The sequence below is a fragment of the Cariama cristata genome, unplaced genomic scaffold (assembly GCF_000690535.1).
Source record: "Cariama cristata isolate BGI_N322 unplaced genomic scaffold, ASM69053v1 scaffold8589, whole genome shotgun sequence".
Classification (NCBI taxonomy): Eukaryota; Metazoa; Chordata; class Aves; order Cariamiformes; family Cariamidae; genus Cariama; species Cariama cristata.
The window spans coordinates 1-23,510 of NW_009635201.1; the positions used below are offsets into that span (position 1 = coordinate 1).

The window sequence follows — 23,510 nt, forward strand, 5'->3', positions numbered from 1 at the left end:
TACGGCCACGTTTATGTGGCACAGAATTGTGATCCCCATCCGGCCTGCATCTCTCCACAACCACCACGCAGCAGTATCCTTGGAAAAACTGCTTTGGGGGAGATCTGACCTGCTGGGTGCCATCCCCACCAAACGCAAGACATCCACCCACCACCATAGCAACAAGCAGAGGTTGCAGGGCATGGTGGTAAAGTTTCTAGCCCATTCTACTTCCTCCACACAGACACTGCCCCTTCTGTCCCCTCCAGCTCCCTTTTGTAACAGCGATAGCACCCCTGAAGGGCCCCTAAGAGAGGGGGATCAAGGCTGTGTCACGACATGTAACCCTTGCTGAACAGGCCAGACTCGTAAGCAAAGCCACAGGTCCAATTGCTCCAAATGTTGTAAGCAACGTGATCACCGCCAGCAGAAACTGAACCTATGACTTTCAAGATTCCCAACACAGAACTTTTAAAAGGGTCATTGGAAATGCAAGCAGAAAAGAGAGACATTCCCAGTCCATACCCAGAGGGAAAAAATCACCCATGCATCTACACATTTCACACCCACATTCGTCAATCTAGAATATTCTACTGGCTCCTGAGTCACATCTTCGGAGTAAACTGAAATGGAGATAGGAAAAGAGACAGCGGCTGCCAGTGTTTCTCTTATTTACATTAAGAAGACTCCAGCGCTTGACATATCTGCAATGCTGATGGAGGAGAGCCCACAGAGAAGTTTCAAAGGGCATGAGAGAGCTACAGGCTCCTTATTTGCTTTGCGGGATCTGCCCTTGGGACCCTGTCAAAGAACACGAGGTAAAACCTGGTGTAAGAGGACAATCAACTCCCATCAGGTTCTAAATGGAAGTGGGGGCAGGAGGAGGCTTAGGACAGGCTAGGAGCACTTGTCAGTGATGGGAAGGAAGGAGTGATGGTAAACCAAGTAGAGCTGGCCCGATGTTTTTCCAAGTGCTCTCTACCCTGAGTGGCTCTGGGCTTCATGCTGTTGACAGGCTGGCTCTCCTTATGGTGCAGGCTGAAATCCTGCTTCCTGAGCAAAAAGGAGGACCAAAAATGAGGGAGGAATGAAAAAAAACCTCTAAAGGAGAAGGTGCAAGGTAAAGGGAATGTGCACCATATAGGTCTCTCTCTGTCATCTCACTCCCTGGGGCCTGGAGAGGTCTTAGGTTTTACACTTGCCAGCTCCTCTGCGGGAAGTAATTTTTCTAGTCTGTTGACTCTCTTGCCAGGGCTTCAGAAGATGAAATCTTTATTATCATGAAGGCTTAAAAGGGAGGAATACTGTTAATTCCATTTTCAAGGTCATACTTTGAAAGTTATTAATTTCTTTCTTCCAGGGCTTTGCACTCTACTCTGAGGCTTTAGGGATTACCAGCTTCTACTTACTAGGGTTCATTTGGGGCTTTTTTCTTGCTACTTTCCTGTTGTGCCCCACCCCTCCCCTTTGAGAAGACGACACGATTTTTCACTCCCTGTTCTTAATGTTGAAACTATTTTGTTCATTAACTGCTCATACCCCATTCTCACTACCAGTTCTGCTCCTGTAATTAAAACTTGGCTGTGACTGCAGTGGCAATAGGCTGGTTTTTCTAGAGGTGGAAGTACCACTGTGTAAACTAGGGAGGATGCCCTCCAGGAACTCTCCAACAAGATTACGGAAACGTCTCTGGTGTCTATCAATCTTAGTGCACGGTTTAATGTATTTCAGAATTTGCTCACGCTTTTTTAGCACTGAGCAGTTCTTCCCCATGTTTTGGAGCGCATTCATGGTGTACTAAGTACTCATCTATCATATCTCATGTCTTAGTGAAGATTCATTCTGTAATGCAGCTCACTCATCCTTCCCTAAGGTCTAAAGAATATCCCTGAAATAGTACTTCTCAGTGTCTTTCTGAGAAGGTCGTGGCGTTCAAGAGCTGGCTGCTTACACCATTTATGCTGGAGCTGCTTTACAGTACTCCTAGTCTAGAATTGAACTGTTATCCTGACCAGTGAGGCTGCTGGTGGGTAGAAGGCCACCGACATTTCAAGGTTACACAGATCTTTCATCATCAGATCTGTCATGTAGATATCAAAAAGTTCCAAGGTTTTCTCACAGCTGAAAAATAGTTCTCCCACCCCTTCCACTCCCCTAGCAGCTGGACGAGAGGTTTTTTTAAAAATGCTTGGCCAACTACTGATAGAAAATCAGTTCCTTAAAACTGCTTTGTCTTCAAACCATTCATTGAAGACTCTCATCCTACAAGCAAAACATCCAAAAAACACATAGAACAGACTTTTTCAGAGGCCATCACAGGGAATATCTCAGCTTTTTCTGTTTTTCACTTTCCTAGGATATAGCAATCCCTGCCCTGCTCACCTCTCAAGCCCATGTGTACAGCACAGCAGACCAAAGGTGACACCAGCACACAGTCTGGTGTCTCAATAGGGAACAAACAGCATAGCTCCCCTCACCCAGAGCACACACAGCCCTGCGAAGCAGGGTTGCTAATTGGAGGCTCTCGAACCTCTTGAAAAATTAATATTTTCATCAAGTTTATGTCTATCTGTTTACCCACTTCATCCCTGCTTCATCCTTTCCACAAGCTTTGCTGGATATTTGGCATGGGAAAGATTTGAGTGGCTGTGGAGAGAAATGAAGAGGGAGGGGACACACCGAGGAGTGACTGGAAAGGAGACGAGAGCAGGAGCAGAACTAAATCAGGGTGGAGAGCGACCCGCATACTTGAGGTTACTCTGGCACTGAAACCTAGTCGTATCACAGCCTCTGCCCTTCCTATTCTTCTCCTCTAGTTCCTGCAGCACAGTGTCCACCCAGCCTGTCCTTGAGGTCTTCTTAAGGCCACCACTCCTCTCTGGGGACTCCCTTGCAGTAACCTTAGCAGACCCCAACCCTTGTCCCCATCCCTCCTTGCCCACGACTGGAACAAGCCAGAAGGAGGTTTTAGCTAGCCTTTGTCAAGGGCTGCTTCTGAACACCGAGAAGTACAGGGTCTGTATCATGGGAACACTATAAACAAGCCTGTGCGCTACTCCCAGCATTTCAGTGAATTAGAGATGTCACGAGAGTCAAGCTGGGCCCACAGACTGCTGTATGTTTCTAAAGCATGTGGTCTAAATAACTATTACTTGTCACCTTTACTTCTCATCAAAGTATGGATGTGTGTATTTGTGTGCAATTCCAGAGTGAGATTCCTGGTCACCTTAATGCCCTAACAATGCAAGAATAGTTTTAATGCCTGGTCCAGGCATGGAAAAAGCTGGAGCAGAAAGCCATAGTGGCTTCCTACAGCCTGTTCCCAGACCGGTAACTAAAAAGGGAAAGTTAATACAGCTTACGCAGGCAGCTGAGCTGGCCTTCAGCTGGATGAGTTGGGGCAATGGAAAAGATGCCTGCAGCTACTCCGGTTCTTCCTTTAGATGTTCTAGCGTGCCTGGAAATTGCTCAGTGACTCCCAGCATGCGGTGTGCGCATACGATGCCTAAGGTGATGTGGCTCAGGAGTGTACTTGTCAATAAGTGTGCACGTGTATCTGTAACACCTACCGTAGAGGCTGCCTGACCAGACCTCCCTGAAGCTATGCTGGTTATAGCACATCCTTCTCCACGGCCTGACCCCTTGCTCCTGTCCGTGCATCCATTCCCCAGATTGCAGAGGGACATGCAGGTGATGGCAGGGAAGGGCCAAGCGCATTTCTCCTTTGCTCGCTTTGTCACTAAGCCTCTCCCTTTTTCAGGGGAGCTCTGCTGACAGACCTGCTCGCCCATGGGAGGGAAGGCCTGCCAGGAGCACTCTGCTTTTTCTGCAAGCCTGATTTCTTTGGAATGGTTCGGTTTTTGCCTGTGCACCCCCTCCCTCCCAAATCCCGCACCTCCCTTCTCCCAGTTGTTTTTTAGAGAGAGCGCTTAGACAGCTGTATTAATCATGCAAGCCCAGCCATGTGTAATGTGCTTTATCAACAGCAGAGCAGACACTGAATGGCAACCGGTTCACAAGCGGGCCCGGTGCAGTGCCTGAGCTGGGAAGATAAACCTGCTGCTTCCCAAACCGACTTACCGTCATGGGTTAGTGAATGGAGACTGTTCACTTGGGACAATAACCAGAGGGGAGGCCAAGTTATTAGGCAAATTCTTGAGTGGTTTACACGGGAAATGGAAGGGGGAGGAGGAGGATGAAGGTGGGACTTACTCTTTGGTCATTTTCTCGTGGGTGTGGGAGAAACTTTTGTGTGTGCGTAAGGATTAAATCAAGACAACAGTGGCTGTTCTTCATCCTCCTGCTTGCTGCCCTCCACACTTTGGTCCCAGTCAGCCCAGCTGGCAGCTCAACACGGGAAGTAAGGACAGCGAGAGGGAGAGAGCAAGGATTTAGGTACACCTGCTGTGCAGTGGGTATCAGTTGCCTTCATCATCTCTAAGGAGGAAGGTTCAGGTGATGGCTTCAGAAACTCATCTAACATACAGATGGTATCAGGCTGTGAGTGTCCCTCGGGCTGGAGATATCTGGCTCAGGAGGGTTATAGCCTGTCCGAGCTCTGCTCTGCAGGGTTATCTGTCCATGCTACAACGCTGACACTATCAGTGTCCCTACTGGACAGCTGACGTTCCACAGCAGTTGCTCTTCCATGGGTTTGTTTCTAATCTCTGCAGTGCAGTTGTGTGGTTTTTTCCCCCACTGGTTTCATCCAACCTCCACTCTCCTACCTGACGGCTGAGTCCTGACCTCTGTTTTGCAGGGCTGTTCTGCATGCAGGCAAAGCCACACCAGTGACTACACAGACCTTGAAATGCCTTCCCTATCCCAGTGCAAGGGCCCAGCTCAGAGGAATATCTTTCCGGGACTTCCAGTCTCAGTTCCTACCCTCTGCTGCTGCTCTTCCTCACTCACTGGATTCTCCACAGCATTGCTAGTGGAGAGGGTTATGCAAATATATGCAACCCAGGGCTCATTTTGGAATAAATCAATCTAAATTAAAATTAATGAACAAAAAGTACAAAACCAGATCAAGCAATAAAGCCGTTTCTCTCTCTTCTCCCCTGTGTCTCTCTTCTTTCTTTGCGAAAGCTGGTTTCTTTTCTTTACACTTTTTTAGGGGGAAGAAGCAGGTTGGTTTTTAAGTTTTGTTTAAGCCATCTCAGCAAACAGAAACTGTCTGTTGCTATTTGGAAAAACCCACCAAGCAATGTTAGTAGCTGTAGTAACAAATAATTCTTGGCATATATCTTTTCCCTAAGATGCTGTTTCCGGCTGCATCCCTACCACCCCTTTTGGAAGACACTATCATTACCTCTGACACTGATTTTATTGACTTTAAACCACATGGTCAAAATAAGATACAGTGCCATCCCTTGTCTGGTACCTATGAAATGGCGAGAAACAATTAGTATGATGTTGGCCTTCACCCTGTCTTGTCCTTCCTTTTCCCTTGACCTGAACCCCCCGCAGCCTTGGCACCCAATGCGGTCCCAGTCTTCAGTGCCTGCAGACTTGGCAGGGATGGACCTTGACCCTGAGCGGCAAGAGAAGCTTGGCCTGCCTGGCTCCCACTCTGCAGAGCCACCCTCTTCTGCACTCACCAAATGGAGAATGAGCTCTTCGGAAAAAAACTGGCTGGATGCGACCAGCGGGAAGCAAGGAGAGCGGTGAGTTCTGCTTCCCACCCAGGGTCATGGGCGTTACCAGGTCCCGATGCCTGGGGCTCAGCCCGCTTTCAGGGAACAGGCATGCTCCAAATAGTCATGCACATGTCACTGCGGAGTGGCCTGTACAGCTGAACTATGGCCCCTGAATGTCTGAGAATTTACAGAAATACCAGACTTGCACATGGCTTCAAACATGTCCTCCTGTGCTTGGTCCCTATGGCCATTATTTTTCTCTGCTGGTAGTTCCCGTGTCAGGATCACAATAGGACAAGATTGGCTATTTTGGCCTGTTTATGCTACAGTTTCCCCAACTCTGCCAACAAAGGCTGCAAAGGCTTGGGTTTTCACTGACCCTTTCTTGAAACCCAGCTTAGAAAGCACCCTTCGGCCTCAGTGAAGAGGACTCCAGAGATGGACGGGTTCTTTAACTGGCCACACTGTATCGGGAGGGCTGGTTTCTGTGGACTGTTCCCACACCACTGCCTAGTCAGCAAACCCCCATAACATGTTAACCCTTTACAGTCTGCACTCCAATCTATTCCCCCATGCTTCTCTCCTTAGCTTGGAAATATTCAGACGTTCATCCTTTTGCCAAAGCAGACCCTGCTGACATGAGAGCTGCCTGCTCAGCAGAACTGATGGGGTCATGCACTAGAGAAAACGAAAAGGGAGCAGGGATGGGTGGAGGTGACCACTGCAACAGACAAGCTCTCTTCTCCGCAGCTAGGACCTCCATAGGGAGGGAAGAGGACTGAGAGGGTATTAGAAAGAAAGATGCTCTGTTTCCCACTCTGGTCATCAGATTGAAATGAACATCTCTTTTCTCCCTTCCCCCAGCTCCCACCCACCTGATGAAGGCATTAGTGACAGTACAGGCTACACGGGCTACAGGTAAATGAAGACTAGCTACGATCTACAGTCATACAGGGTCATTCTCCAATCAGTGTGTCTTTTGGCAGAAAGACAGGACTGCTCATTCTCCTTTTCCCTCCCCCTCCGCTAACTACTAACACACTATTGCTATAAACCTTTTGTCACCCTGGTGATGGCCATGACTTTGATCAGGCCCCAAAGACTGGCACACTTGATGCCCCATGGGCAGCTCTGGATGTGCTGCTTTCTGGGAAAGACAGCATCCCCTTTGCTGAGCTCCCAGGGCATTCAAGCTAACCACACTGAGAAAGCTCCTGGTTAGTCTGTGGTAAGCCCTCATCACAAAACTGCTGTGAGGAACTCACAGGTTTTGAAGCCTGCCTAAGTCATTCTGACATGGACACTAGGTGCTAATCACGGGACAGGGAGGCTATGTTCAAAGGGCTGAGGACAAGGGACAATGGAGGACAGAGATGGAGCTAGTGCCATAATTGTGACAGACCCCTTTGAGGTTCAACAATGATCCCACTTGCCCTGTTTTCGCAGGTGTGGTGTCCAATGAGCAAATTCTCCTTTTCCAGAAGAAAAACCCTTTTGAAAAGCCACCTGATGATGCAGTAAGGCCCCCTTTGTGACAGCCAGATCTTGTGTCATCCCATTATAACATGACGTTACAATGCAGACAGGAAGATGTGATGATGTGGCATCATCCCAGAAGACATTTCAGGGCATTTTGAGTGCCCTGCTGCAAAATCAGGAGAGCTGGAAAATATTCCATGGACAATTCAGTTGAGAGCTGAATCAGCTGGGCTCCACTAGCCTTTTAGGAAACTGCCTCATCAAATTCAAGTCCCATGTGTTTAGTTGAATGGGCTGCTTCTGAGTCTCCAACCTGCCTGAAAGCCAGCTGTTTCCACAGCAGCTAGCTAATGACAGCAATGCTTAGCATGACTACAGCGCTCTTCATCTTGAACCACCTTCCTTTTAAATTAATGCTCAAAACCCCACAGGGCAGGGAAGTGTTACCCAGGCTTAAGAGAAATGGAAATTGAGGGAGAAAGAGGGAGGATGCTGTGATTTTGGTCACTGAGGAGAGTCTTATTTGAGAGCTGAGGGCTGCATCTCAGAACAGCAATTCATAGCGAGAAAAAGGTCTAACAAGAAAATTTTATGCCTAAGGTTTCTTTGAAGGTGAACAGCAAACGTTAAGACAAGTGCCAATATCTGTGCTGAACACCCACATTGAAGAAGCTAGTAGGGGCTTTCAGAAAACAAATGAGGTCCAGAGTATTTAAACTCTACTTTCCCACTCTGCAAAATCCTCTTTGCTTGTCCTGGGTCACTGGAGATATCCCAGCATTTGGCACTACAAATTCCTGGGGACTCCTCACAGAAGTGATGTCACACCAGGATGTCCTTCAAGATCATCTCAGGAGACTGGGGAGCAGTAAAAGGAAAAAATAACAACTTCAAAGACAGAGGCAGAAGTGTTCTAAAGGATTGACTAAAGCTGTGCAGGATGGCCTTGGCAGCTTGATTAGGAGGACTATTTGGTATGGAAATCCTGGCCTTGCAGTTTTTGCTTTATCATTTAGCTTAATGGGCTACTAATTCAAGACTAGCTGTAAACAGGGCTGGCTATGAAAAAAATTAACACTGCCTGCCTGTGGAATTTAAGGATATATAATAAAAATAATCATAAAAAGAAAGAGCCCTGGGTTTTCCATCAGACAAAAATATTTGTCGTTGAAAATTCTGCTTGAAAAAAGAACACCCAAAATTGGAAAACTCCTCAAAACCTTATATCCCAAACAGCCTCAGCAACTTTAATTTCATATCCAAGCACAAGTTTCATTACAATACGTACAATAATAGTGTTTAATTGGATTTATTTTTCCACACTAGGTTCCCAATGGCCTACTTCTTTTCTCAGCTCCTTGAATGTTATTTACAAATCACTCTCTGGGATTTAATTTTAATGGTAGCTTGATTCCTCCCTCCCCCCTCCTTTTTTTGTAGGTACTCTTCTTTAATTGTATTTGTGGATTTGCCTTTTAAATAGGCAATTGTGACTACATCCTGATCCTGAAAAAGTTGCCAAGAGCAGAGCTTGATTTGAAAGGCAGAGCAGTTAAATGGAGCTGGTGTAACACCCAGCATTTATTGTTCTTTTCATGGGAGTACCTGCAGGTGCTTTACTTGGGCAGGTGCTCTTCTGCAAAACAACATGGGTTTGTAATAACACTCTACCCCAAAGCTCTGCGCAGACATTAACTATTTTGGCCTCTGAACATCCCATGAGTTGAGTGCATCTTCATCATATGGTGGTAAAACAAAGACACTAAGGAGCTCTAGGCCAAGATTTTTTAAGTGAATATGGGGACTGGCTGCCTTATCGTTGATTTAGTTTCAAACACTGCTTTCAAACACTGTAGCCTGCTTTCTGGAAGTGCCCAGTCACTGCACTTTTTCAGAATCTCAAGGTCGCATCCAAGCCCCAAGTCTCATGTGGATGTTGAGTCGTGCTGCCTGGACCTAAGGCATACTGGGGCAGCACGGAGACAGGAAAAGTACTCAGACCCTGTTTTGCCTTCATACCTTCTTCCCTTGGAATCAAGCAGACAGTAACACCTCACCCTGCGCCTCTTTTCATGCTTTCTGCCTCAAATGCAGCACTATGTGACTGGCAGACTTGGGGCTGTGTGACAGAGGAATGAGAAAACAAAGTGTTTCACCGTGAACAGCCTGCACAACTAGAATGAGAAAACCTCCTGGCAGCAATTTAATTTTTAGCTTCTCACTTGTCCCTTCCACCATCTCTGCACAATTTTAGGTCTGCTTATGCTTTTGATCCAAATCTGAACCTGTGGGCAAAGACAACTCAGGGTGGGAATATATATTAGGAGTAGGTCTGCAGACAAATAGAACCTCACTGAAGACTGTCCAGACCTGGGTGAGGACACAATGCCGTGGCTCAAAGCTTGGCTAAGGGTTGTTGCTGTTTCGTTGAGTGTTTTTTTGAAAAGGGAGGGGGGAAGGAGAAGGATGAGGAAGGTGAGCAGAAGACACCAAATGACATGTAGACAAGAAGGGAAAGCCCTTATTTTCCTGCATTTCTGAGCAGTTTTGCCCATCCCTAGCTCCGAGCATTTGACAGGATGATGGAGAATGACCCGCTAAAGAGCTACTTCAACATAAAACATATACTGACCTGGAAAAGGATTGGGGAGTGTGGGTAAAACTCGTTCTAAGGGGGGGAAAAAAAACAATAAGCAACATGCAGGAGAAAAGGACAAGCCACTTTTCACACCAAGCAAGCAGCAGATACAAACCTGATGGAGTTATCCATCCCCAAATTAGATGAACTAGAGTAGGTTTCATATACAGAGCATTTTGCTAGCAACACACCTAATACACAGCAACATCCCCTGGGACTGGGAGTCAGAGAGAAGTCATTTGGAAAACTAAACAAATAATATCCACACAGCAAGAGGGATTAAGCACCTGCAGTGAAGGTAGTTGGAGTTGATGAGCCATATCTCCCCTCTGACTTTCAAGACCACTCATGTCATCACACTACAGCTCCTCTTAGCTACAACTCTGGCTGGAAGCTAGTCTTGGCAGAGAGGTGAGTTGTGGAAATCCTCCATAGGTAGTTGCTGCCTCCCCAGAACCTTCTCCACAATGGATTTCTTGCCAGTGACAGGACCCCATAGGATCTGAGCATGGGAGCAGTCACCCTAGTGAATCCTCAAGGGCCTTTTGAGCTTTTGTCTTCTAAGGGGAGCAGAGTTTTTGCAGACGACTCAACCTCTAGTTACACGCAGAGCCTGCTGTTTTGTTTATAGGGTTTTTACAACGTGCCCTCGTTATACGTCACAGCAGGACTTTGTAATATGTCATGGCTGGCTTCACACTTTTCTTCTTCCACACAAGGATCTCAAAAGAATTGTACAGACACTGAGGGAAACTGGTGTCAGAGACCTCAGTCTGAGGCTAACAGTAGTGTTAATTCCATTTTACAGATCGTGCAGTTGATGCACAGAGCAAGGAAGCAATTTGCCCAAGGTCAAATGCTGAACTGTTGGCAGAGCCAGGTGCAGAACCAAGAATACAAACCCTGCAGGCCTGTCTCTGATCGCTGGGTCGACTGAGACAAGTTCCTATTCATGGACTGATCCGTGGCTAGACATTTGGCTGCAGAGATGTGCCACTATGCAACAGCTAATAGGCCTGTGGCAATGAGTTGTCTCCTGGCTTACCTGTAAGGACAGTGCTAAGATCAGTGCTGATGGACACAGAACTTGGCAGGATACATCAGCAGTCCACTACTATTCTCTCATCAACCCAGGTCCAGCTATTTGGAGGCCAATGCTCTTTATACAGCACCCTTGGTGCAAAGAGCTAGTTTCTGACTTGCTGGAGCCCATGGGGACGTAGCAGGTCAGGCCCATCCCTGTGACACTGGCACATCTCCTGCCCTCCTGGTGGTAATGGAGCTGTTTGAATACACAGCAGGCACAGAGGAGATTGCCTCTTGCCTAGAAAATACACAGCTAGCCTGGATCTCTGTGTTTATGTAGCAACAGGGGACTATTGTTCTGCGAAAGTAGGCTGTTGTGCTGACATGACTTCCTTGTTATTCAGTTTGGTTAAATAACTCAGCTCCCCTTTACCTTCTTCCTGCACAGCAGGCTACAGACTGCACAGCATAAGCAGTTAAAGCAAAGAACTACGGCCTCATTATCATGCTGCTTTCTATTCAAGGACTCTACCTCTGTTCCCCTCGCCTGCTGTGTGCTGCCTTTATTGCTCCACCCTGGCTCATCAGCAGTGTCTCAGCCTTGCCCCATCTGGCTGTCACCCCAACCACCTTCCTCCTCTCCTGAGTCTCCCCGTTATTGACAGCCCCTGGGAAAACACAGCGTTCGCACTAAGAGCCACTCAGAGAGATATTGGCCACAGTTATGCTCCAAACCCTAGCAGCAACCACCACGAGCAAATGCTCAGGCACAACAAAGCATGGGCAGAGTTAGAAGAGGTGTAAGCATGTGCATGGAGCCAGCACTTGTGCCGGGGCACTAACAAATAATGACAAGAGGCAAGTGCCAGCTCTTCTTAGGAACGTGCCTTTTCCTGCGATCGAAACTGCTGGACTGTAATGATAACTCTACCTGAAGCCTCTCGAGGAGGCTGAGGTGGGATCCTGCCTGCTCCCACTTCTAATTGGCACGAGCCTTACCAGCTGCTGCTTCACCTCCCTGTTTTCTTACTCCCTGAAGGGTGCAGAGGGTGCAAGCTGCCGAGGATGCGGCAGTGGACCTGCTGAGGTGGCAATCTCCTATAATTGAGATGGCAATCTCCTATAACTGAGATAACCCAGCCAGCGGGACTGCGTGCGGGTGTGTGGCACTGCCCTCATCCCTCCTGGTTTATCCTCTATGGGCTAGCTCTGCGGGAGGCAGAAGACAACTAATTTGGAAAAGCTTTCATTTCTTTTTTCTGCCTTGCTAGAATGCACCAGGTGCTGTGCCTGCTTCTGTGTGCCTGTGGGTGTGGGTGTGTGTGCTTGCTTATACATCACACAGGTGCATGTGTATGTATACACACTCATGTACACATAAACCTATGTATCTATATGCTTTTACAGCAGATGTGTATCTGGTATATATACACATATTTACACTTCTGTGTAGCACATGGGTTCAGATACAAATTGTGACTTTTACTCATAACGCTTTACGTAGCACTCTGTTAGCTGAGTGGAATGGAAAGAAAACATGTTCCCTCCCTCCTAATACACTTAGGGAAAAAACCCTTTCCCTTCAGTTGTGGCACTGGTTTTCACCTCTGTTGCTCTGTGACGGCAGCCCTGGCTTGGCCTCCCTGTCAGGTAATTTTCACAGAGATGTGTGTTACTGCCCCTTTCCTAGGTCTCAGAGTATTTTGTGCTTGGGGGTTACAAACCCTGTTCCTAGGCTCTGCAGAACTGAATCAACCAACTGGCTCACTAATGCTACAAAACACGGTCCTGCCTCCCAACTCCTCATATCCACAGATGTGTGATATCGCTTCCCCTCTTGCATGGGCTTTGGTGCTTGTTTAGCCCTTCCATGAACTAATTCAGCTCAGCACAACAAAAGAAAACATTTGGGGGCATTTTGGGGGGTGGATGGCAAAGCTCAGTTACTTTGTCACTGGTTTAGCAGGTTGAACTGTCTCAGTGCGTTGTCCACTGAGTACCAGAGTAAGGGAAACAACAAAAGCATGTGGCAGAGGGCAAGGTGAGCAAAAGGAGTGGCAAGGAAGGGATGGCAGCAAGCTGTTTGATCAGTTGTACCATCAAACTGTACCTGAGTACCCTCTCTGCAAACATATTCATATTGCTATTGGAGACAGGTTCCTGGGTAAGACAGACCTTTGGTATGGCCATTTTTTTGTTGTTGTAAACTCTGTCTCCAGGAGAGAGGGGTATAAATCTCTCCACCTACAGCAGGCAATCCTGCTGCTACATCCTTTAAGGAAGATCACTAGCCATCTATTCATACAGCTCAAGGGAGCTCCTTTTGTATTTTAATGCATCTTCTGTCTATGGCATTGACATCTAAGGCACTCAGTCTCTCTGAGAGTTTTTCAATGCTGGCTGAGATTTCCTGGAATGGTAGTCACCCATTTTTCTCTATTGCTAAACTGTTCTTTCACATAATTTTGCTAGCTCCCCTTCTGCCCTCCACCTCAGGCAAAGCTGCCGGTACCTCATTATTAACTCTTGAGTTTTTTCTTCACTCCTGGCTGCCGTTCTTTTTTGTGCTGCAATGGGACACTGAAGAACCATCACTGCATCTGCCTCCCTAGTGGGATGTTGCCCTACAGTGAGCTTGTTCTCTATTTAAAAGAGAAATAAAATCTCTGATTCTAGGGATGAAAAACATTCCCAAGAATTTGAGTATCTGCTGTACCTTGCAAAAACTTGGCACTGCTTTATTTTTCTGCCTGAGTGTGTGGCTGGGAGTGTGCATTATCTGTTATTTCAGCTCCTGTGTGATCACTACAGCATTTTTTTCATCTGGGCTTGTAGGTTTTTTCAGCTGCTTTCTTTATCTTTATGAGGCTGGATTCCCTTCACTCATTTCCCCCCTGATTTCTTAACCTTAGAAATACTAGCTGTAGTCTGCCTGAATTTGTTTTTTTCCTCTCTCTTTCTCTCTTCCACGCTAACTAGAAGGAGAACAGAGATTTTCTGAAACAGTACGAAGCATTTGCACACTGAAGAAATAGCGATTAACTAAGCAACAAAAAAAAAGTTAGAAACAGTCCACTGAAAATCATCAAATCTCTCTCGGCTCCTGCACCTCCATTCTTCTGGCTCTTGTGAAGTTCTCTAGTGTTTTCCAGCATAAATAGGCCTTGAATTTCTAAGGTAAAAATGATAAACAAAATCCAATAACTTGAAAGAAGGAAAGTTTTCTTCATACACATCAAAAGGAGGCTGAAATAGGACCCTCACTTTGCAAGTAATCTTTAATAGTTGCCACATTTCCTCCTGGAATAGTTAACGGTAACTTCACAAGATCTCCCTGGGTCTCTTACAGGTTCTGCCACCCATTTTACGACCATGGGTAAATCACTTCTTCTCTCTGTACCTTAGTTTCCTACTGCAAAATGGTGCTAATAACACACCCATTTCTAAATAACTTGTGATATTAAAATATTCATTGCTAGCAAATCCTTTGAGATCCTTTGAGGTGAAGTTCTGAAGTCATGCAAAATGCTTTTCCAGCAGAACCAACCCCCCAGCTAAAATCACATGTGCATACATACATTATTGAATTTCGTCTTATATTTTGTTTCAGTGATGCATTTCAGCTCATCTGTGTAACAGGAACCAACAGAGAGGGCCAAATTTAGAATTCAGCCACAAAGAATGGATTCTAAACTTAGCATTATATTAATACCAGCAAGAACAAATCTGGAGTATTTGAAAATTGTGTTCCAGATTGCTGCCTGATGATTTTATTTGAATCTCATGACAGTCACAAGACCAGGGTGAAAAGACTTTCAAAGTAGAAATTTGCTTTGTGCACTGCAATGCTACAGCAAATCAAATATATGTTCTTTTATGATAATATCTGCTCTTTAGAAAAAAACTTCCACAGAATACACCCAAATTTTGCAAAAATTCAAACTGCCATGAAATAAATCCAGAGGTGGTAAACAAAGAACACCAATGCATTTATCCTTTTGCATGACATCTGTTAAAAAATAAGCAAGCCAAAACATTGTTTTTCTGATGGTTTGATAATCTGACCACACAGAGCAGAAACTAGACTAAACTGCATCCCATACTAAGACTGCTTTACACGGTTTATCTTTTTTCTGTTTAAAAGGACATGCAGGTCATGGCCCAAGTGTTTTAATTCAGTTTGGGACTGTCAGAGGAATACAGCCCTAAGTCACTTTTGTGTCTATGTGTCCATTCATGTGAGCGGGTCATTCTGCTGCAGTCTATTTCTGCTGGCAATAACAATGCGTGGTTCAAGTCGAGCCCAAGTTTTGAATACGCCACAGTTTGTACATGTGTGTGGGTGTTGTTAGGTGAGGGGCAGGGGCTCTGTTTAGGGTCAGGTTTGAATCAGCTGCAAAATTCAGAACCAGCAGGTAACTCTGCTCTAGCATTTGGTCTAGTCTCAACTTCTGTCTGTTTACACTTACTACTACAAACTCAGTAATTGAAAGGTAGCAGAATGAGATCCAAGGAATTTTATTCCATATTTCATCTGCTGATTACCTTTTCCCCCATGTTCCCTATGGTATACCCCTTTAAATCATTCTGTCTTTTCCCACTTCTTTCCCTTCCATTTTCAAACTAATTTCTCTTTTTCTTGACTCTCTCTTGTTCTCCTCAGGCTCGGTGGCTAGCTCTCTCCATCTCTCTGAATTACTTGTCATTTCTCAGCTGTCACAGACCCTCTGAGCCCTGGCCTTCTGTCTCCTTATTAAAGAGGCTGTCATTCTAAAGGGTTTTTTGTTTCCAGCTTTAAAACAAACATGGTTTATTATTTTAACAAAACCTGACTTCAGCAAAGACAGTCAATCAAAGGACTTGACTGTAAACCTTTTAATTTGGCTGTGTTTGTGTTTCAAGGCAAGTATGAATGTGTAGGTATCTGAAGCAGAGCGCTGAAAGCCAGTTCATGGCTGGAGGGTTGGGAGGGTGGAGGTGGCAAGCAGGTGCTTTCCTGAGTTTTGATCACCATGTGTTTCCTACACAGCCTGGTCTTTGCAAGAGCGATCTGGACCTCCCTTTATCCTCTGCCATACTTACTGTAAAGGTATAGGCTGGCATTTGTGACTCCCAGCTTGTTGGCAGCCACGCAGGTGTAGTTCCCATAGTGTTCCTCAGTGACGTTGGCCACCATCAGCAGAGACTGGCTCCCCGTGCTCTTTATCTCCAGACCATTGGCGCTGTTTATCCTAGGAAGATAGGAGAAGAGGTTTGTAGTGCAATGGCTGTTGTGTATTGGGAAGGAAACCACTGCCCGGCAGGCAGTAAACCACAGCCATTCAGCCCAGCTGGCAGGTGAGGATGGAGGGAGGCAGGAAGGAGAGATGAGAAGAAAGAGACCAAAGAAGGCATTGATGGAAAGCAGGAGGAGGGAATGAAAGGAAAAAGGAGCACCGTGGGGTGAAATGCCACTGGTAAAGCAGTGGAAAAGGAAGAAAAGCTGAGGGAAAGGGAGGAAGCCTTTACCCAGCACCGACTAACACTTGGAAATGAACACACCATGGCCAGCTGAGGGCTAGTCCGTACTTGAACAAAAGGTTTTTAGTGAAACACAACAATTCATGTGTTCCAATATGTGCATACGTCAAAGCTGAGCCACCCCTGAGCCTGTGCACATGGGTCAGGTTAAAAACTAGGATAATAACACAACTTTCCTAATGCCAGGTAAATGCTCAGGTATAAGGGACAGATCCCTTTTCTCATTTTCTCTCATATGCAAATCTGGGTGGCTCAGGTTACACGGATGGGGGAATCTTACACCTCAGTAGCTCCTGCCCCTAGGTGAGGGCAGCTAGAGTGGCATTACCTCCTTGGAGACTAATACTGCCTATTTTTTTGTCTGTATCATGGGCTATTTAATGCATGAACATCAACAGGAAGAAAGCACTATTGATATCTTAATTGCGTACTGGCCCATAACTGACTCAAAGGCAAGAACTCCATCATCTGCACTTCCTTCAGCATCCCCAGCGCAGAGAGGGATTGCCTACTCCAGCCCTGACCATGCTGGCTCTACCAAGTCTGATAGGACCATCATGACTTATATGGTTTGTGAAGAGTAATTTGCTTGAGGAGAAGAGTTGGGGACGATGTTATGTGATTCTCTAAGGATCCTCTGTTGAGTGGACTGAAAAGAAGTAAAGGGAAGAGGCGAGTTAAAGGTCTTACCTGGTATCATCTCTGTACCACTCAAAATCAGGTGTGGGCACTGCTGACGCCTCGCACCGGAGTAAGGCTTGTCGTCCCGTGGCCGCTTCGTTGCTCTTGGACTCTGTGATGGTGGGAGGGTCTGCAGGAAGGAAACACATGGTCACTTAGAATAGAATCATAGAATCATAGAATCATAGAATCATTATGGTTGGAAGAGACCTCAAAGATCATCAAGTCCAACTGTATATCTGATGCCACCATGCCCACTAAACCATGTCTTGAAGCGCCACATCTAAACATTTTTTGAACACCTCCAGGGATGGTGACTCCACCACCTCCCTGGGGAGCCCATTCCAATGCTTAAACACTCTAACAGTGAAGAAGTTCTTTCTAATGTCCAGCCTGAATGTCCTTCATGCACTTCCAGGTGGAACGAAACAGTGAAAGTATGTCAGGGCTGGCTTCCTCTTGCAAACCATTTGGGCTGGTGGAGGCCCACGGCTGCTGCTTGCTGTGGCACATGCTCCCCCCCTGCTCCTCTGGAGAATACCTGCTCTTTGAACTCTCCCTAATACACCGTGTTAGCATCACTTCTTACATGTGCTTCTCTTCAGCAACACTGAATAAAATTCTGTCATAAATGCATCGGCATACACGGGCAGAGTTAAGGTTAATGATGGACTTCTGTAATTTATTAATATTTACCTGTGGATCTCTAGTTCACATGGGCTCATCAGAGAGAAGAAGAAGAGAGAAAGGCTTCATCAAGGGTAAAGGAAGACAGCAAAAGTAAAAGGAATAAAGTAGGAATGTAACACTAGCAGGCAAATTATTTTCTATATAACCTCTATGTCTATTGTCAAAACTGTAATAAGAAAAGAAAGGACTGAGGCAACATGTATGAGACAGAAATACATTCATGGCTTAAAAGGGAAGAGCTTTAGCAGGAGCTGTGGGTGCCACTCTGAGAGCCAGACCAGTTGCTGAGACACCTCCCTTAGGTGTTTAAGGTTACAAATCCTGCCCAAACCTTCCTGGACATTATGCTTTGTCACAGGCTCCAAGAGGGCTTGCTCGTGATTGCTCTGCGTGAAGCCTGCCCTCAGCCCAGAACGGTGCTTCCACTTCTGCTTTCTTTGAAGCCTGAGAGTTGTGCCTTGGGCAAACAGAACTTTGGAAACACATCGGTGTGCTCCGCTGGAGCTAGGTCTCAGTGCTGGCTGGGTGCCGGGTAGGGTAGGCACCGGCATCTTTGATTCCGGTCCCATGTTCAAAATGTTAAGCGACAAGCTTTACATGTTAAAAGGCAGAATTATTTCCACCTGGCTGCTGAGATGGATCAGGGAATAAGTGCCTTGTCTCTCATCACTAATACTTGCATACCCTGAGATTATGGGGCTGCAACTCAGACAGCTACTTTGCTGAGACTCAAAGTTACCATAAAGCACACTCTGTGTGTACAGAGTACAGCTCCCCTGTCTGTATCCATCCCAGCGCCGAAAGGCCAAAAAAAGAATCAGAATGGATTGTGTCAGTCAAAGAAAAAAAAAAATAAGTCTGTCTGGAAAATGTATGGAAAGAAGTTTGTTCGTGAACACATTAGCCGTCTCAATGTGATCCTTTTCCTGACCTTAATCGGGATTTTATGCAGGGCTTTAGGGATATTGCAGTGCGCCCTCTAACATCATAAATATTAATAAGTGTACATAAATAGGATCCTACATTCAAAGGCTGCGGGTTCACGTAAATATTTTAATTTGGAAAGGAGGAGGGGTAATAAAAGGATAGCGAAGGTGATTTTTTAAGCATCCTTCTTCGATTTCTTGGTACGAGTAGTGTATCTTCTTGCCGTCTGCAGTGAGACAAGCCTTTTCCATTTCACTGAATCCAGCGCAAGAGGTGAGTCACCAGACGAACAAGCACCTTTCTATGGGCCTCGAAAATGACTCTGGCAGGCGTGTGCTCCCCCAGCCGCTGCCAGGGAGCCCAGCCCCTCACTCTGAGCAGTCCCTGCCTTAGCCACCCTCCTCAGCTTTTTAAAGGACAGAGCCCAGAGGGGTGGACAGGCCATACCTTGGCCACCACCGCTTTTGTGAAGGCAGTGCTGGCCCCGAGGCTGCCTGCTCAGCGAAGGGCAGGCTGCTTGCTGCAGTTCTCTCCAAACCAGTCTGTTGTACTCAGAAAGCAGCCGCTCTGTGTTTAGCTGTTTGCCGCTGGGGAAGCCAGGAGTGGGTTCCCTTTAGCTGTTTTCCCCCTGCTCTTCCCCAGGCCTCAGTTTCCCTGTGATGTGCAAGGACCATTACTCGGGAAGCCTGAAGGTGGTAGTGTGAGACCAAGGCAAAGCGAGGATGCTCTCCTGCGGTCCTGCTGACAAGCTATGTGCTCCACAGCGTCAGCGGATAAGAGATGGTCAGGAAGCTCCTGAGGTTGGGCAGGTCCCATTTTTCAAACTTATTGTAGTTTTCCCACTTTCTGCTGCTTGTGGTGTGGTTGAACGAAGCAAGATAAGGAAAGATGTGTGCAAATGTCCAGCTTTCATTCCCCAAACAGGACTGATTCTTTTTCCTGTGCATGGTCCTCAAGACGTCTCAGATTTTTTTCCCTTTGTTTCAAAAGGAAACATCTGTCTTGAAGGAATTTATAAGTTGCTTACACTACAATTTAGGCCACATAATAATATTACAATACTCTATCACATTATATTTTTGTATATTCCAACAGTAAAAATGTTTAATATCTTACTGTAGCATATTTATTATGAGTTGAAACTAAGTCAAAATCAAACATTCTGACTTTATACAAACAATCTGTTTCAACCATGTTAAAAGCATCGTTGAAATTATGTTTCACAGAAATATTTGAAAATATTAATTGGTTCTCATGGAATGTCTCGGGTTTATAAACTCAGCTGTTTTTGACAGGAAAAAACCCTCAACAGTTTTAGTGCAGAAAATCTGCTACTACAGTTTCACACTGATGCCGAATTTGGCCCATGAAGCAGCTGGCATTAAACCACTACCACCCAATTTCTAAGGGAATTAATTATAAGAAACTGTGGGTTCCGAAGATCCTGCGGGGAGCCTATAACCTTGACTTCTAAGCAAGAGAGACATGTTGATCTGATGTGATAGCCCAAAGGGAAAGAGAGAGACAAAGAGCAAGAATGGTATTAAAAGGTGCTAAAATCACCTGTGGTGGCAAATTAGACTGGGATGGGCTGAAATGCTGCTGTCAGCTCTCTGCCCTAACCCACTCCCCGAGAGTGCTACCCGTGAATCAAGACCATGCATATGCACCCTGAAACATGTCTGTAACTATCTCCAATTTCAGTTTAAGTTAATATTCTGGTGTGTAAACTGAAGAAGGTCAGGATAGGATATACTTCCGATTTATCCATCCCTGCTGCAGAGGTATTAGCCTCCAAGCAAGGAAACAGAGCAGGTAGATGGGGATATTCACTTTAAATCATGCCAGTGCCAAATATGAGCCATAGAAATATGGAAGTGGACATATACACATGTAGGATTGTAAGAGTAATGGCAGTCTGAAATATCTTGTGTCACTGTGAGAGGAACATGCCAGCAGAGTGAAGTGGACATCTGTCCAAGCACGTATGGGTGATGGGATCCATGCCCCACTCATATAGGTGTGGATGTAAGCCACATAGCTAACTGTGCCTCTCGGTGTTTTTGGGTGGATTGCCGTATCCTTTGGTCAAGCTCCTTTCTGTATTGCACTGGTGCATGGAGGGTCTCTGAGAGAGGGCTTTATGCTAATGACCCGAAACCAGCATAAAAGTCAAGTTTTTGTACCCTCTCATTAACATGTGCCTCTACCGCACGGCCCCCGGGCTGTGATACCCATGCAGGCACTGCTGAGATGGCTGGGTGCAGGCAGGCGTGTGTTTGCTCTGAGCCGGCTGAACCCTCCCTTATCTCTCCTTGCTGCCTTGCTGAAGCTTCTCTTCACGCTACTGTTCTCCCGAATATCAATGACTGAAAACAAGGCAACGCCAGCGTTTCTGAGGGCAAAGACAGGGGAAACTCACAGCTCTTTTTTTTTTCCCCTCTTTCTCTCTTTTTCTTTCTTTTCTTATATATTACCAGGTTAAAACACAAACTATACCCTGTGAGAAGTGTCTGATTGCAGATAGTTTCCTCAGTGCCCCCCCCCACCCCCCCCGCACCAATATAAAATAAAGTCAGAAAGGTTCCTCTATATATGCTGAAGTCACCCCTGCCCGTGGGCAAAGCTCTCGCCGTTGACCCAGTGTACTCACAGTTCACAGTGACCCGGACTTGCTTGACATCTGCTGAAGCAACCTCGTTGGCAGCTTTGCATTCGTACTTGCCCGATTGCTCTCGCGTGATCCCTAGGATCTCCAGATACTCCTCCTCGCCTTCAAACTCTCTGCCTGGTAGAACAGAAAAATACAGATGGTGGCTCTGTTTGTTGGGCATTCAGATTTAGGAAGCCTCCTGCTTAATTGCTATGGGGGAACAATTACAACAGGGATTCTGCAAATAAACAACAGTCATGAGTGATTTTAAAGTTATTTCAGAAGCCATATGAGCAAGTTGCTAGCATTTTACTTAGTTATGGAAAACTTGGGTTCTGAAAATCTGGAAGGAAGCGTACAAGTGGTACCAAAGCGTTGCGTTTCACAGGCTGTCCAGGCCAAGAAGCAAAGTCTCTACCACGTGAGGCTGCAGTAAGTTCACTAGTGCGATGGCTGAGTACCAGCGTAGGTTAGTCAGCCTGTGGCCGACGGGCTGGTTCAGGGCTAGCTGGGTCCTCAGATGTGGTGGTGTACTGTCAGCACCCTTTTCTCCACTGCAAAACTGTGAAAAATGTCTTTCTGTCTCTCAGCAACCACCACCCTGAAGTGCCATCGATCGGACTGAGTTACCGTTAAACACGGCCAAACTGAGAGAAACAAAGTGTAATTTGATGCACGGAGACCAATAATCACCACAAATCCCTGATCTACTGTACATACGAAATGACATATTTAAACCATGCTGCCTTGCTAATACAGTTTTGAAAGCAGTGACTTGAGCATCAGGATTACAGCTGAGGGCAGGAATCAGAGGAGGTCTGTGGCCTTGCTTTTAATTCACTGTATGACCTTGGGTGAGTCACTCCCTTGCTCTCCCTCTGTGAACTGCAGCTAATAGCCCCCCTCTCCCATCACCTCCTGGTCAGAGAAGGGCTGTGAGGTTAACCCATGTAAAACACATTAGAATCGTTGGATGAAAGGTGCCACGGAAGCATGAAATATTAGGACTGGTATATCGTCTACGCTGTTCCTTCGGAAAGCAAAGTAAGGATTCTCCTGGGAAGAATCTGAACCAAATCAGCAGTAGTGTAAAGGGAGATGCTTCCCTCTCTGAGAGGGTTGCCAGCAATGGTCTGCAGCACGAAAAGCCGCTAGTCTTAGTTGTGTGCCTGCGTATGTTTAGAGAAAATGTTCCCCCAACCCTCAAAGGGTAAAAGCCAGATTTCCAGAACATAAAAAAAGGTCAGCTCACAAGGGCTCCCATTCAGGTTCCACAGAGGGAGGTCAGATTTTCCAAAGCAACTCTCTGCCCAGAAGACACTTTCTGCTTGATAGGTGCCGAGCACTTCTGAAACCCTGCCCACTTGATGTAAGTGCTTAGAGTTGTTTGATGGAGTTCAAGTAGTGCCTGTGAGGACGGGGCTGTTGTCCCTGGTTCTGCGTGAAAGCAGTGGTTAAGCCCTGTCTCTGGAGCTAAATTTCCCGTGGAGCCATCTGCAATGAATCCCACTGCACAGGCACAGGTTTGCTGCAGCGTGTTGCCCAGGTCAGGCTGGCCGCACACAGTGGTGATGCCAGCTGCGTATGCTCCCCTTCTGCATCAGAGACAGGGACTTCATCAACTTCAAAATCTGCTCACAACTCTGTCCCTTACACAATTTCTTTTTACCTTTTTTTATTTTTTTCCCAGGCAATTTTCAGAACCATTCTAGGGGAAAACCACCCCCTGTCATGGAGACTCAGCATGAAAACAGCAGTATACCTATTAAACTCATGTAAAGACAAGGTTTCCCCTCTCGTTCAGCGGGGCTAACCAGCAGTCCCTTTTCCAGCTCCTACCAGATGCTCAGGCGAGTGGAAATCTCATTGCTATGTCTAAAACTTACAACTGCTTTGATGCAGGTTTTCACATCCCCTAACAGTCTGCTGAAGGGCCCTACTGCACGGCAGCAGTGTATTTTACAAGGTAGGGAGGCAAAGTTGGCTCCTGCTGCCCACCCAGTGCTCTGGGACTCGGCTCTCAATCCTCTGCCGTGCACTGGGACTGATGCTATGGAGAGTCAGTGGAGAAGGAAGCAGGGTGGGATTCTCACAGGTACTTTTTATTGCTGAATATGTTAGGGAACCTTGACCCCTGTAGGGCCAAAGTTAGGTGAGTCATAGTACTGGAAGGGACTTCAGTCAGCACCTAGCCCATTCCCCAACCTCAAGGCAGGACACATGGGTCAGGTCAGGGAGACAGCCATCCTCTGCCCTTCAGCGGCAGAGACTCTACAGC

At 46.3% G+C, this 23,510-nt stretch overlaps 1 protein-coding gene across 1 annotated transcript; it reads right to left on the bottom strand.

Annotated features, from left to right (window-relative positions):
• Positions 1–9,729: 9,729 nt before the first annotated feature.
• LOC104167235 (limbic system-associated membrane protein-like) lies at positions 9,730–23,282 on the bottom strand (the record flags this gene model as incomplete). The annotated part of the gene is made up of 5 exons (XM_009707434.1): positions 9,730–9,765; positions 15,844–15,992; positions 16,972–17,092; positions 21,233–21,363; positions 23,265–23,282. Coding segments are annotated over 5 exons (455 nt in total), but the record flags the coding sequence as incomplete, so codon positions are not given.
• Positions 23,283–23,510: the final 228 nt, after the last annotated feature.